General features: G+C 37.4%; 1 protein-coding gene across 2 annotated transcripts in view; it reads right to left on the bottom strand.

The window, feature by feature from the left end:
* ROCK1 (Rho associated coiled-coil containing protein kinase 1) overlaps nt 1–15,625 on the bottom strand; it is a 123,372-nt gene that overhangs the window by 60,729 nt on the left and 47,018 nt on the right. For both annotated transcript variants that reach the window (XM_055559428.1, XM_055559429.1), the window contains exons 3-6: nt 4,928–5,028; nt 4,267–4,404; nt 1,103–1,278; nt 226–310 (exon numbers count right to left, since the gene is read on the bottom strand). In XM_055559428.1, coding sequence (XP_055415403.1) covers nt 226–310; nt 1,103–1,278; nt 4,267–4,404; nt 4,928–5,028 — 500 coding nt within the window. The remainder of the gene's footprint in view (nt 1–225; nt 311–1,102; nt 1,279–4,266; nt 4,405–4,927; nt 5,029–15,625) is intronic.

Genomic DNA, 15,625 nt, shown 5'->3' with positions numbered 1-15,625 from the left:
ATCTGGCAATCCACACTTCCCCTAAATAGAGAGGGGAAAAAATAAAGTACTCACAAGTTACTAACACAACAGTGAAACCATGGCATTTTAGTCCAACAAATAAGACAGGGCACATCAATTCTGTACATGTCCAGATATGGTTAGTAATTCTTAAATTCTTAAAACATTTTGTAAAAAGTATCGATCTTGAATTAGCAAAACTAAATTAAAATCTAATTATTTAACCTTATTCATCTTCATACAAGTACCAAAATCTGCTAACTTCAAATGTCCAGATTTATCCAGCAGCATGTTATCAGGCTTCACATCTCTGAGGAGGGAAAAAAAATAGAGTATCTCTGAAACAGGTCATAAATTGATAAAAATTATATGAGGCAATGATTTTAGGTCCGATATCCTCACTCAGTTTAGGTAAGACCACCTTTAAACTATATGCACTCTCTCTCCACATCTATAAACTGAAATTCATCAGGGAGACTCTCTCATGTGTTATGTCTCAGAAGAAGACATATAATATTCCCTTTGAAGCAGAGTTTGATTCTTCCAAGAGGAAAATCAAGTCATTTGAGAGAGAATAACCATAAAAAATGTAACATTCAAACATAAAAAGTAACTAAAACACACAAGATAGATAAATACATAAATAACCCTAGAAGAGGGTCTTAAGTCACTTCCATTTTTGTATCCCTGGCATTGAGCACAGCAATTGCACAGAGAATTCAACTGATGTTTGTAGAACAAATGAAACTACCCTTCTAACAAATAAGTATGATCTATTCACTAATCAAAAGCAAATTAATTTGAATGTAAAAATTTAAAGCATTTAATACCCTGGAAGATACCTTAAAAAACAGCTTATACATTTTACTTTTCAGGACACTATATAAAAGCTTTATAATTAAGAAATATTAAAGAGTACATTTATATCAACACTAAACTGAAATGTCAGAACTACAAATTTTAAAGTTTTAAATCCTGAAATACCACTTATGTCATATGGAAGAATAGGTGGACTCAGAGTGGGACGTGTTAACCAAATAAAGTACTTATTTTTAGCTTCTCTCTTCGACAAATGAGAAATTTTAAACATTTTTATCTTTACCTATGGATAAAACCCATGGAATGGATTGCATCCAATGCAAGAACTACTTCTGCAGTATAGAATCGGGCCCATTTTTCAGGCACGTCATAGTTGCTCATTAAATTTACAAGATCTCCACCAGGCATGTATTCCATTACCATGTAGAGATAACGATCATCTTGGAATGCATAAAACAGCTACACAAATACAGAAGAACAAAGAAATTTATTAAGATTAAACAAAACTGTTTCATTTAAGAATTGCCAAAAACACTAGTATAATTAAAATAATCAAATGCAGTAGTTGTAAGCACTGTTTTTAAAAAGGAAATAAATACAAACATAAATAGCACAAAGAACTTTGCATATGTCAAGGAATTATTAACTGGTTATTTCTGAGGAGCTGGAGACTTTTTTCTCTACATTTTCTATACTAATTGAATTTCTTATACTGAGAATTTTAAAAAATTATAAGTTTCAATATAGGATATACAATTCTTCTAAGCAAAGATATACTGTAGTTCTAATTTAAATTGTGCATAGTGGGGTTTAATGTTAAATTTATATTGATATCACAATTTTCCAGTAGTCTTAATAAATTAGGCTTTAGTTTTAATTGTCTCTGACTAGCTGTGTGACAAGGCAATTACATAGCCTCTCAAATTACCTGTGACTTCTGTACTGGGACTATACCATATGTGACTTTTAAACTTGCTGCACAGTCTGCATCTAGATGCCTGGTAGTTGGCAAGTATTTAATGAATGTTCAATGAACAAAAGCACAAATTTAATCTATAAATTGAGGATGTAGCTAATGGGGACTAACTGCCTTTCTGGGTTGTTAAAAAGAGATTAGCAAATACTGAAAGCACTTACTACAACAGGTGCTCAGTAAACAACAGCAGTCAGTAGGAGGAGCAGCCAACAGAGAAGCAGGGAGAGGGCAACAGAGTCAAAGCAGGAAGGGGAAGGTCCATCAATATGAAATTGGCAACAATATCAGGCATAAATATATTATATGACCAGGGTTAAAGTTAAAAGGAGAGCAAATTTACAAAAGAACTTTTTTTTTTTCCTTTTTTGGCCATGACGTACAGCTTGTGGGATTTTAGTCCCCTGATATAGGGATTGAACTGGGGCCCAGGGCATTGAAAACCCCAAATCCAAACCACTGGACCACCAGGGAATTCTCTACAAAAGGACATTTTAAGTAAACATGATAAGATTAGAATAGAACTAAAATAAATGAAATAAGCCCTAGAGAAAAATTATAAATTATAACTAATTTACCTAGGCAGTTATATCTTTAAATTCTTTTTGTATTTCATTTTTTTCAACAGCGTTTAACGATTTTAGCTATGGATTTAGTAACTTTAGTATTTTAGTTATAGATTTAGTAACTTATGGGCTTCCCTGGTAGCTCAGCTGGTAAAGAATTTGCCTGCAATGCAGAAGACCCTGGTTTGATCCCCTGGAGAAGGAAATGGCTACCCACTCCAGTATTCTGGCCTGGAGAGTTCTATGGACAGAGGAGCCTGGCGGGCTACAGTACATGGGGTTGCAAAGAGTCGGACATGACTGAGCGATTTTCACTTTCACTTAGTAACTTTAATTACAAAATATATATTTAGAGGGAAGGATAAGAAACTAAGTGGTGTCTCATGGCTATCCCAGGTTAACATGTACAGTGAATCACTCGGACACCATAATTAAAGAAACATTGCTGATCTGGTGGCAGTTTCCCTATTTACAGACAATGTATCAAGAAAAACAAAGCTTCAAACTCACAAGTTGTAAATTTAACCTTAAATATTTATGTCATGTTTTTAACTTTTTACACAACATTGAACATTCCTCATATCAGTGGTTCCCAACCAGAAAGGGAAACTGTTGGTGTCCCACAGCCCGCAGCAACCCACTCTCCCCAACACAGCACAATGTCTGAACACAATTTTAGTTGCTAATAGCTGGTGTGTGGAGTGCAGACGGCTGCTACTGGGAGGACCTGGGCAGAAGTCAGGGATCCTGTTACAAATCCTATAAGGCACAGGATAGCCCCCAGCAGCAAAACATGACATAGCTGAAAGGAAAAGGAAAGTTACTCGCACAGTCGTGTCTGACTTTGCGATCCTGTGGACTGTAGCCCGCCAAGTCCTCTGTCCATGGAATTCTCCAAGCAAGAGTACTGGAGTGGGTTGCCATTCCCTTCTCCAGGGGATCTTCCCGACCCAGGGCTCGAACCTGGGTCTCCTACATTGCAGGAAGATTCTTTACCAACTGAGCTACTAGGGAAGCCCTCACGTGGCTGAAAATGTCAACAATACTGAGACTGAAAGACCCTACTCTATATAGCTGATACAAACAAGAACAGACACTTCAAGTATAAAAAGCCTTATTATGCAAATCTTAAACATATTTCATATTCTTTTTATACCAATTACTATTATGCTTAGGACAGTTTTTATTAGTATAAATAAAGTATAAATAGTATAAATAAAGTATAGTATAAATAAAGAAGCTACAGAATTCATGCTAGGAATTCAGAAATGATCTAGCTTAGTAGTTTTACTCCATTTTTTAAACCAGAAGATCTTATCCCCCTCACATGAAATCTTAATAAGAACCCCAATATATAAGACACATAAAACATGCAGCTGCTCTAATTGAAGCAGCAATAGAAAACCCAGAATTATAACCTACCCAAATAACTCCTTGCTCCCATGACTCCAAATGAGGTACCTATTCAGTTTAAAATAACCAATCTAAGCCAACTTTCACATTTTTGAGCAATGAAACTGAGGCTCAAAGATAGAAATAACCGGGCCACAACTTCAGGTAGGCCTGTGGCAATCAAGACCAGGACCTACAATTACTAACTTTCTGATGTATTTTTCCTTCCACTGAAAAACCTGAAGCCAATACAGTATTATTTGGAGGCCTAGCTTAACTTTTTTTCCTTCCTTTCTCCCATTTTCTAAATTCCATAAAATGAGAGACAAATATTTACTTCCTTCCTAGAGATGATTCAATAACATTAAATTTTATGATTTTAAAAATGACTTATTAGATACTTTTATAACTGCCAATAAATTCTCTCTTGCTGTTCACTAAAAACCAAAGTCAGCTTCTCAGATATGTTAAGTTACAAACCAGTACAACAACAATGAAACAACAGCAAAAGCATACCTGAACAACCCAAGGACTGTTAGCAAAAGCCATGATGTCCCTTTCTTCCCAGAAAAAAGCAGAATCAGATCTCTTAATCATTTCAAATTTGCTGAGGAGCTTCATAGCGTACACCTTCCTGGTGGATTTATGCCTTACCTTTGAAATGGAAAATAATGAACCTTTCATTAACATTTAAAGATCAGTGTTTCCACGCACAATTTACTAAATAATCTAACATTACTGTGTGGCTGTTTTAACATCTCTTCTGAATTACCCCAGTAAGATCATGTTAAGGCTTTAAATACCATAAGTAATGTTAGGAAAAAAAAAACTTTATTCCCTGTATTATGGCATCCTTCCCCTTCTCCACTCTGCTACGGATGCTACTTCCTGTTTAAAAACTTATTATTATGCCACAGCATTTTAGATGGAGTAGTATCAGGAGTAAAGGCTTCTCTTTTGATGCTTGAAACTTCTCTATCCTTGAATGCGTGGGGAAAATATTTCACACTACTGCTGAAAGGGACTCTAGGCTTTCATATTGGTAGGCAAGAAAGTCTAGAGCAATTCAGAGCAAGACTTTTATAAAATCAATAGTTTTCCAAAACATCATATGTTAAACAAACAAGTGGATTTTTTAATTTTAAAAAGATTTTTAAATCTCATTAAAATAACCTACCAATTGAACTTCTCCAAATGCACCTCTACCAATCACCTTCACTACTTCATAATCTTCAGCTTTCATTCGTAAATCTCTAATTTTATTTATTGTGTCTTTATCTGTATGAAAAGAAAAAGTTTATAATTTTAAATCACTGAAACAGTATAACTAAAACTGCTTATTTAACATTCAAGTTCTTGAGAAACAACAAAAAACAAAGATGTGCATTAAAAGTTATTTGATACAGGTAAAATATGAAGTTGTAAAAGAAAGAAATGCTCAATGTGCTGAGAATTGTTTTCAACAAGTTCTGGAATGACTTCACTCTAGCTGTTAAATAATTACATTAAAATCTGACCAGAATGTTTTTTAAAAAAACAAACATTATACTACACGTATACTGAGGATAATTAGTTAATTAGTTCCTGGTATTTAAGTATATATCAACTTTGAACCAAGGGGCCACAGGTAGATATTTTAGATTAATTAAACAAATCTTTCTATCAAGTCAGTTTTGATAATCCTTTTAAAAAGATATAATTTAAAATATCAAAGGTAAAATAAACATGCTAAAGAATCACATATTTATTATATTTCTCTATTTGAATGAAGACTAACTTAAAACACACAGTGGGAATCTGCAATTATTTATATAAACCTGTCACACTACAAACTACAATAATTTAAAATCCCCACTGGGTAGATATTCTAATTCCTAATTTGGTCATAGATTAAAATAGGGCTATTTTAATCCACATGGGTCAACATTGGCATGAGATTACATGGAAAAGCTTCACATTTCAGAGTTGTACAAAATACAGGGCAGCTGTTAAACTTAAGTTCTAGTTACTAATAAAAGCTGCATATAATGTCTTTCTTTTGAAATGCATAATTTAAACTCGTGTTTATATACCTTATGGCCTATAAACACATGCAACAGAGAGTAAACTTTCACACAGGAATTATAAGTACATTTAATTTTAGATCACCTATCTATTGCAAATGCATCAGGAAGATATAAACAATAATCAATTTACTGCAGAAACATTTGTGTTAACCATGCAGTCTCTATAGTAACCACTGTAGATATAGAAATGTAACTTTAAAAACATAATCTCTGCTTTTATGGATTTCAAATGAAACAGAAACAAACAAACAAATAATAATACCAAAAAATGCAAAAAAGGGAAATAAAGCACAAGCACAGAGTTTGTGGAATAACAAGGATGACACCTAACCTAAGCCTGCCTGAGCGGGAGATAGCAAGGAAAGGCTTTCTGGAGGTGTCAGAACCTGAAACAAGTCTTAAGAATAAAAAAAAAAAAAGAGTAGCAGTTAGGTAGCTGGGAAAAAGAAAAGAGAGACTAACAGGCAGATGGGCAAATACAAGCAAAGGCACAGCAGAACTGTTTGCATTGCTGGGGCATCAAATCTGTGGGAAGGACTTGAAAAGAGAGGCTGGAGATTACCAAACTCATTAATAAGGAGCTTGAACTTTACCTACAGGCCAACAGCTGTAAAATTATTATTTCATCAACAAAAAATATTTTTCACATTAAAGTTTAAAAGCAGTACAATATGAAAACAGATAAAAGTGCTCTGCTTCAAGAGGATCGTGATGGTGGATGGCAGAGGAATTGCTTTGTACACCTCTCTACAGCAGCCCTGAAGAGTCCTGTGGGGTCTGCTGGGAACTAGAACCACCACCTGAAAACCACCACTCTGTGCAGGAAGCCATGAAAAGAAAGAGGCATAGAAACAATATAGTCAAATTTACATTTCAGCTACTCCAGCGACTATGTAAAAGATAAACTCAATAAAGGCAAGGCTGGGGGGTGGAGAGGAGTAGAATTTTAAGAGTACTATAATACTCTAGATGAGAAATAAGGAAGTCATGAACCAGATAATGAGTTATATGATAGCCTATGGAGTTGAGAAAGATCCCTGGCTCTGGTTATACCAGGTTTAGAGCCATAAACAGGATATTAATTCTGTAGTTTTGGGCCCCAAAAACATGTCTGCTGCAAATTTATGTGGAAGTAGAGATTTCGCTGTTTCTTTTAATTTCTGACAGCACAAGTTACAAAGCTACTTGTGATTCAGACAATATTAGTTGTCAAATGACTTCATTACATTTCAGTTTTGCAAAGAAGTGCTGTTTTGCCTTGTAATTTTAAGTTAAAGCAAAAACTAATGTCCAAAGTCAGTGTTCAATGGTAATTCAATGACAGTTGGGAGTGGTTCTCTTCATCAAGAAAAATATTCATTTTGGTCAGTTCTTCCTGCTGCTGCTAAGTCGCTTCAGTCGTGTCCAACTCTGTGCGACCCCATAGACAGCAGCCCACCAGGCTCCCCCATCCCTGGGATTCTCCAGGCAAGAACACTGGAGTGGGTTGCCATTTCCTTCTCCAATGCATGAAAGTGAAAAGTGAAAGTGAAGTTGCTCAGTCGCATCCGACTCTAGCGACCCCATGGACTGCAGCCTACCAGGCTCCTCCGTCCGTGGATTTTCCAGGCAAGAGTACTGGAGTGGGGTGCCACTGCCTTCTCTGTCAGTTCTTACTACCATGTAAAATAGCACAGCCTGAGTGGCTTAAACAGACATTCATTTTCTCCTGGTTCTAGAGACTCAAAGGCCAAGATCAGGGGCCAGGGAGTTTGGTTTCTGGTGAGATTTCTTTCTGGCTTGCTGGCATCCAGCATCTCTCTGTGTGCTCACAGGACATCTTGTGTGCTGTGCAGGTGAGGACACTAACCCTGTCACCAATTCCATTTTATCAGAGTCCCACCTTTATGATCTCATTCAACCTGAACTGCCTCTTGTTTGGCCCTATCTCCAAATACAGTTCTACCAAGGGGCTAGGGATTCGGCAGTGGCATCCCACTCCAGTACTCTTGCCTGGAGGATCCCATGGATGGGGGAGCCTGGCGGGCTGCCGTCTATGGGGTCGCACAGAGTCAGACACGACTAAAGCGACTTAGCAGCAGCAGCAGGGATTCAACAGACAGATTTGGAGGGGCACAAATCCATAAACAATCACAATGAAATGTTACCACTGCTAAGACATTGATTTGCTGCATGCAAAGATAAATGGAAATATTCAGCTCCAATTACTGTCAAAAATGTACAGAATTGTTAATGCGTAAGTCCATGAGACTGAATGAGGTTTACCACTGATACTGTGGTTCAGTAACAGATGATAGATCCAAATACTTTCCAAAAAGTACTTGCTGATGTACAATACAAACTACAGGCTTTAAACGTCTTGTGTTTTCATAAGATCTGTTAGTTTAACTAAGCCATTTTCTGCACCATACATAATTTTAACTACCATCCCTTGTCACACATCTCAGCAGACCCCACTTCAAGTTGTACTTAGTGTTTCCTCAACTATCTTGCCTGTACTTGTTCTATGCAGACTATACACAGAGGTTAATTCTTTAGTCACTTCAAACTCAGCATTGATCGCTCAAATAAATAAGAGTCAAGGAAAATCACTCAAAATTATCTTGCTTTTAAATTGACTACTGCTGCTGCTCCCAACAGTCTTGATGCTTTGAGCAACTACTGTTCTTGCCAAGAAACTAATAGTCTTAAGGAAGTTATTCTCTCTATACATATTTGCTCTGCTGCTGCAAACACTCACAATCAGCAAGCAGCTTTCTCTGTGTGGCTAACAAATAAGCCACTTGTAAACTTACATAAGGTCGTAACATCATTTTCTTCCTTCATTTTGTAAAGAAAATTCTGCTGTGATGGGATATTCTCTTTTAAATTTTCTGAGCTTTTCTTCCTGTTACTTTCCTGGGAGTTGGGAACATTATGGTGAGTGCTGATTCGCTCCTGTCAATGCCCACTGCACCCTTTCAGCACAGCCACAGTGTCACTGAGTAGTAACACAACGCTTCACCCTCGAACTTGAAGAAAAAATCCACACTTCACTGTGGTGCAAAATAAGAACATTTAAGTTCACTTTTCCTTTTCTGTTCTGACATGATGGGCATGCACTAACAATGGGGAAAAAATAAAATGCTGAGGTATGGTGATACACATGGAATGCTACTGAGTTCTAACTGCAGCACTGTGATTCAGTGTGCTGAGCAATGGTGTGAAGCAGTAAAGAGGCCGTGTATGATTTCCGTCACAACTACTCTACTTTCCAACTTGTGCTGTAGCAGAAAAGTAATCACAAACAATACAGAAAAGAATGAGCATAGCTATGTCACAATAAAACTCTACTTATGGACACTGAAATCCATGTAATTTTCATGTATCATGAAATACTACTAATCTTTTGATGTTCTATAAATTATTTTTAAAAATATAAAAACCATTCATAGCTCATAAGCCATCCAAAAACAGATGGTGCACCAGATTTGGCCTGCGGGCTGTAGCTTGCCAACCCTGGCTCCAATGGAAACCCAGCTCCCCAACTCCACCCCGCCACCAGCTCTACAGTGGTGCTCTTTACCCTCCACGTGCTCACCCTCCAGTGGCCCTGGACGCAGACGGACAGGTGAACCCCACTGCCATCTCTTCACACACACCCAGTTTTGCTTTTCATGTTTAAAAGGTTATATCTCCCACTACCTCTTACTGTCACTGTAATCTACTCACCCCCAGCTCATCACATCTCACTGCTAGATAATTCTGGTTTCTGGTTTACTAACCTTCTCTCCAGTATTTTCCTAATTCTTCAGGATTTTAATACACCCATAGATGATACTTCTAATAACCTGCCCTCTCAATACCTTTAACTTCTGTCTTCCAAAGATCTTGTCCTCCTCCACTTTATCTCAGCTGCTCATTTCCACATACTAGATCTTATCAATACCAGTAATTACAGTCCTCCCTTCATTTCACATCCTACACTCTCTAAGCACTCCCTCAACTTTCCTGCTCACTCCATCCAACAACTCAACCCCAACAATCCCCAGCTCACCAAGATCTCCCAACCCACTGACCCTATCTGGTTTTACTGTATCTCACTGCACTGAAAGGTTCTCTTTCTTATCTACCCAGCTTAAATTACACAATCAAGCATTATAATTACTCACTTGCATACAATTTTAACGCCCTGGCTCTTTTCTGCCTCATTATAGTTTGGCAAAACCATAATTTCAGCTAAATCTAACTCTATAGCTAACTCGATGTCAGCATCCATGTAGTTGAATATGTCTAGATAAATACATAAAATCATACTGACAGATCCCACTTTAACTCCATAATCGCAAACATAAAGCGTGCCCTTAATTCTGCTTGGCAATCATACATTTCTTTAGTATATTCACTATTCCACTCTATTAGAGACAATAATTCACATTTTCTTTTCTCTTTTCAAACCTCCCACTGCTTCTTGTTCATAGCTAATGCCTGTGTTGGCTACTACCCTGAAACAATGAAAAGAAAACTGTTATAGATTTACCATTAAATCAATATATTTATATTATATATTCATATTCAACCACCAGCATGTGCCCTCATATATTTAGTCTCTTCACTTTTACTTAGAAAACTGCTCTCTCACCAATCCCTCGACCAGTGATGTCATCCTCACTAGCTCGAGGACACTGCTCCAGCCATTCTCCCCTCTTTCTACTGTGTCACTACTTTCCCATTCCTAACAGGATCATATCATGCCATTTTCATTCCCATCTTAAACAAACAAACCTCCTGACGCCATTTCTCTCACTAGCTACTGCCCCATTACTCAACCCCACTATGGCAAAATTCCTCAAAATCTGTCTGTACTCCATGTCCAAATCCTTCTAATCTGCTCTAAAATCCTTTTGGGGTAGTCTTTGGTCACTACCTTTCTATCAAAATTGCTTGTCAGGGGGTTCCCTGGTGGTCTAGAAGCTAGGATTCAATGCTTACACTGCCAGGGCCCAGGTTCAATCCCTAGTTGGGGAACTGAGATCCCACAAGCGGTGCAGTATGGTCAAAATTTAAAACAACAACAACAAAAAAAGCCAGAACAAAACTGCAAGTCACAGGTGACCACTGTGTTGCTAAATTCCCAGTCTTCATCTTGATATATCAGTAGCTTCTGACAGTCTGATGACCCCAGTTATTCTTACTCGACTTCCAGGGTACTACATTCCTACAACAGTACTAAGGGTAATTTTTTTCCAACATCAAATCATTTCTTCTCAGCTGCTTTTGCTGGTTCCTCCTCTTCTACCAGATTTCTTAACACTAAATCTTCTCAAGGCTCAGTCTTTCATGATGCATTCTTCTCTGTTTACACTCACTGGTGGACTTTTAAAAAGCACTGACGTCAACAACTCCCAGGTTTTTTTCTCCAGTTCAGACCTCTCTCTCTGAAACTTAAGATTTATATATTCAATTGCTTATACAATATATCCACTTAGTTAAACAGACGTATTCTCACTTCAAACCTCTACCTAGGATTTCAATATGTCAGCTGATTGGTCGGTTTTGCTTGGGGCAAAAACCTAGGGGCATTCTTGACTCCTGTTTTATCTTACACTCCACATCCTATCTGGCTGACCCTGCTTTTGAAATATATCTGGAACCTGATAACTTCTCACCCTCTACACTGCTACCATGCTGGACCAAGTCACCATCATATCTTCTTTAGACTACTGCAATTGCCTCTAAACTGCAATCATTTCTTAACTGATTTCTGGTGTCTATCCCTGTCTCTCAATAGTCTGTTCTTAGGGGCAGTACTGTTACAACACAAGTCAGATCATGTCACTCCTCGGCTCAGAACTCTCTAATGTCTTGCCATCTTACCCAGAGCAAAAGTCAAAAATCTTACGATGGCCTACAAGACTCTACATGACCTACGCTCCCCATTTCCTTCATTCTCTGACATCATCCTACTATTTTCTCCCTTGCTTAACCCTCTCCAGCTGCAATGGCTTCCTTTCTGCTGTCCAAACATGCCAGGTATGTTTCTTATGGCCTTTGCATTGGCTGTTCCTCTGTATGCCATTTTCTATCCTTAAACATCCACATGGATAACCCTCTCAACTACTTCAACTCTTTTCTCAAATACCACCATTGAGTGAACCCTATCCCAGTAACTGTACTTAAAACTGAAGAATTCTTAGAACTCCCAAGCCCATTTTCCCCAAAGTAAACATTAATCTGTTTCTCATGAAATTTAATACAAGCAAAATGATAAAATTGCTAAGCCCTTATTACTTCCAAGACCAATAAGCAGGAATGTGTGACCACCAGATCCTTTTAACAATTTGTGATTGTCAACTGTGTTGAGCCAGGTGACACTGGCAGAAAGTTAAAATTCAGAGAAGTATGAATTCAGAGTGGAGAAGGAAATGGCAACCCACTCCAGTATTCTTGCCTAGAGAATCCTGTGGACAGAGAAGCCTGGTGGGCTGCTGTCCATAGGGTCACACAGAGTCGGACACGACTGAAGCGATTTAGCATGCATGCATGTATTGGAGAAGGAAATGGCAACCCACTTCAGTATTCTTGCCTGAAGAATCGCAGGGACAGGGGAGCCTGGTGGGCTGCCGTCTATGGGGTAGCACAGAGTTGGACACAACTGAAGCGACTTAGCAGCAGGAGCATGAATTCAGAGAAGCACGGGTAGCGAGGATGAAATGGGCAAACTGAGTCGCAAGAAACCACCGTTAAGTTTTGATAGGCCACGAATTAGCTAATCTCTAAACACATCAAAAGATGAGTGCAGAAAGATTGAAAATTTATAGTTTCAGGGTTATGAAAAATTAAATATTTCAATCACATACAGACTCTTTAACTTTCTAGAAAACAAACAGATGGTTTTTCTTTAGTCTTTTTTTTAAAAATCATACTTTATATACAATAAATGTTACTTCTAGGAATACATATATGTACAATAGAGTATTGCAAAACATTTAAATTGTGTTACTTAATAATAATTACATAGAATGCTGTTCAACATATGATGTTGAGCAGAGATTAAACTGCATGTGGTATATGAACTGAATTTTCTAAAAACATAAATATATACTGGTGTGTATGTGTATATATATATGTATGTGTATATATATATATATATATATACACAGAAAAAAGCCAGAAGGGACTATACCAAAATAATAACTGCAGTAGTTTCCAAGTATGGTGGGATTAGAGATTATTTTATTCTTCACATTTTCCATTTACTTCAAGTTTTCTATGATTCTGTTGCTTTCTAATGAGAAGAAGATATATTTTGCCTAGTTTAGGGTCCTCAATTATAAAGTGAATCATATTTTACGTACCACTATAGATTGTAAGACATCCCTAATTATTTAAAAAATGTTTTAAGAAAATGTCAGAATAAAGTATGGCAATAAAAACTGTGTACAATGCACTATTTGTCCAATATACTGCCACTCATTGCATAAAGAAATCCAGTACACCTTGCAAACTTCTAAGTAGTCAACCAGTCCTAATAAGCTCTAAAATGATCTAAAACATATCTAGAAAATCTGCAATGTAAGACTCAACTCCCTAAATCCTGATTTTGTTTCAATATAACAGTTAATAATAATAATAAATTATTCTATGCCCAAATGTTCAAATAGGATTCAAGCTCCAGGAAGATGGGCCAGTGTGCACACAGGTGTAAACACACGTAAGGAGTAATCTAGTTTGAGAAACAGATCAACAAAAATCAAAACCAAACCCTAAATTCCTCAACATAGCATAAAATGGGTGTTAGATACTATTCTCCAATCTTTTATTTCTAGATATTCTCAACAATGCTCTCAGTTACTTGCAATTTCCCACACAGAGATGATGCTTCACATCTCCAGTCCTTTGCAGATGTTGATCACCCATCTAAAATGACTAGCCCCACTTTATGTGAGCAACTCACTACCAAGCAAGATCTAATTCTTTATCCATCTCCTCTTCAGCCATTCCTGATCCCCTCAATCTGGTGGGTGGGTGGGTGGGTGGGTGGGTGTGTGTGTCTGTCTGTCTGTCTGGGGTGTGTGTGTGTGTCTGGTGTGTGTGTGTGTTTTGAGCAAGTCACTACCAAGATCTAATTCTTTATCCATCTCCTTCTCAACCATTCCTGATCCCCTCAATCTGATAGGCTGCCTACCACACCCATGCATGTGTGTCCCCCTTCCCAACTCTTTGCAACTTCACGGGTGTGTGTGTGTGTGTGTGTGTGTGTATGTGTGTGTGTCTGTCTGTCCCCAACACTTTGCAATGCCATGGACTGTTGTGTGGCCCACCAGGCTCCTCTGTCCATGGAATCTGCCAGGCTAACACATCCTACTCCAGGGGATCTTTCTGACCCAGGGATGGAATCTGTGTCTCCTGCGTCTTCTGCACTGGCAGGCAGATTCTTTACCATTGCACCCTGCCTTCCTCCTCTGGGACACCACTATTTCTCTATTGTTTCATCTGTCAACATGGCCTGGAATTATTTGTATTTCTTCTGTTAGATTGCTTATTATCATTTCCTGAAGGGTGGAGACCACACTTCATTCATGAATATGTCCTTGATGTATGCATGTGCTCAATAGATACTTACTGAAACATATAATGATATTATTTACAAATGGCCACAATCACTCACTGCTCTTATCTGTTCAGAGAAAACCTATATGTTCAGGCACATACATTTACTCCAAAATAATAAAAGTATATACTTAAAAAATCAATCTTGGGTTTCTCAAAATGTTAAACAGAATTATATGACTTGAGAATTCCACTTTCAGGCATCTACCCAAGAGAAATGAAAACATATGCCCATATAAAAACTTGTGCACATTCACAGCAGCATTTATTCATAATATCCAAAAAGCAGAAAACAATCCCAATGTATGGAGAGATAAAATGTGGCATTATCTATAAATGGTATTATTTGGCAATCTGAAAGAATGAAATACATGCTACAACATAGATGAGCCCTGAAGAGATCATGCTAAGTCTAAAAATTCAGTCATAAAGGATCACATACTGTATGATTCCAGCTATAGGAAATGTCCATATTGGCAAATCTATACAGGCATTCCCTAGGGTTGGGGAACTTGGAGAGAAATGGTAAGTTACTGCTAATGGATATGGGGTTTCTTTATGAGATGATAAAATGTTCAAAATGTAACTGAAGTAATGACTGCACAACCTTATAAATGCAGACAAAAACCAATGAACCGTATACTTTAAATGGATCAATCTTCAGTACATAAATTATATCTCAATAAAGTAGTTTTTAAAAAAATCAATCTTGGGTTTGGCAATGATTTTTACAAGCAACACCAAAAGCACAATCCACAGGAGAAATAAATGATAAATTAGAGCTTGTCAAAATCAAAAACACTTGCTCTGTAAGATAGTATGTAGTCTTCTGAGTCTGAAGATGTAGCTTATTGATGCTCCTCCGCACTGAGTATCTGCTGGACTGGTGATCAGATTCCAAAGAATCAAGTATGGAAAGGAAAAATAGTAACTTTCCAAGGGAGAAGCCTGGCAGACACTATCTTAAAACCAGTGATAAAGATTAATATTATCACTAGTGAATCACGATGATATCATATACACCAAATACAATGTGATAAGAAGCACATGTCATCTCTGTGGTACTCATCCTCAAAACCCATAACCCCTCTGGAACCATGAGAAAACATTGGAAAAAACTAAACTGAGGAAAGTTTTGCAAGCTACTTTATCAATAATCTTCAAAACTGTCAAGGTCATAAAAATAAACAAGGAAAGCTTGAGAATTCTGACAGACT

Source organism: Bubalus kerabau, chromosome 21 (assembly GCF_029407905.1).
Source record: "Bubalus kerabau isolate K-KA32 ecotype Philippines breed swamp buffalo chromosome 21, PCC_UOA_SB_1v2, whole genome shotgun sequence".
Lineage (NCBI taxonomy): Eukaryota > Metazoa > Chordata > Mammalia > Artiodactyla > Bovidae > Bubalus > Bubalus kerabau.
Note: the sequence above shows the minus strand (reverse complement) of the source record. Positions and strands in the feature narration are given on the sequence as shown.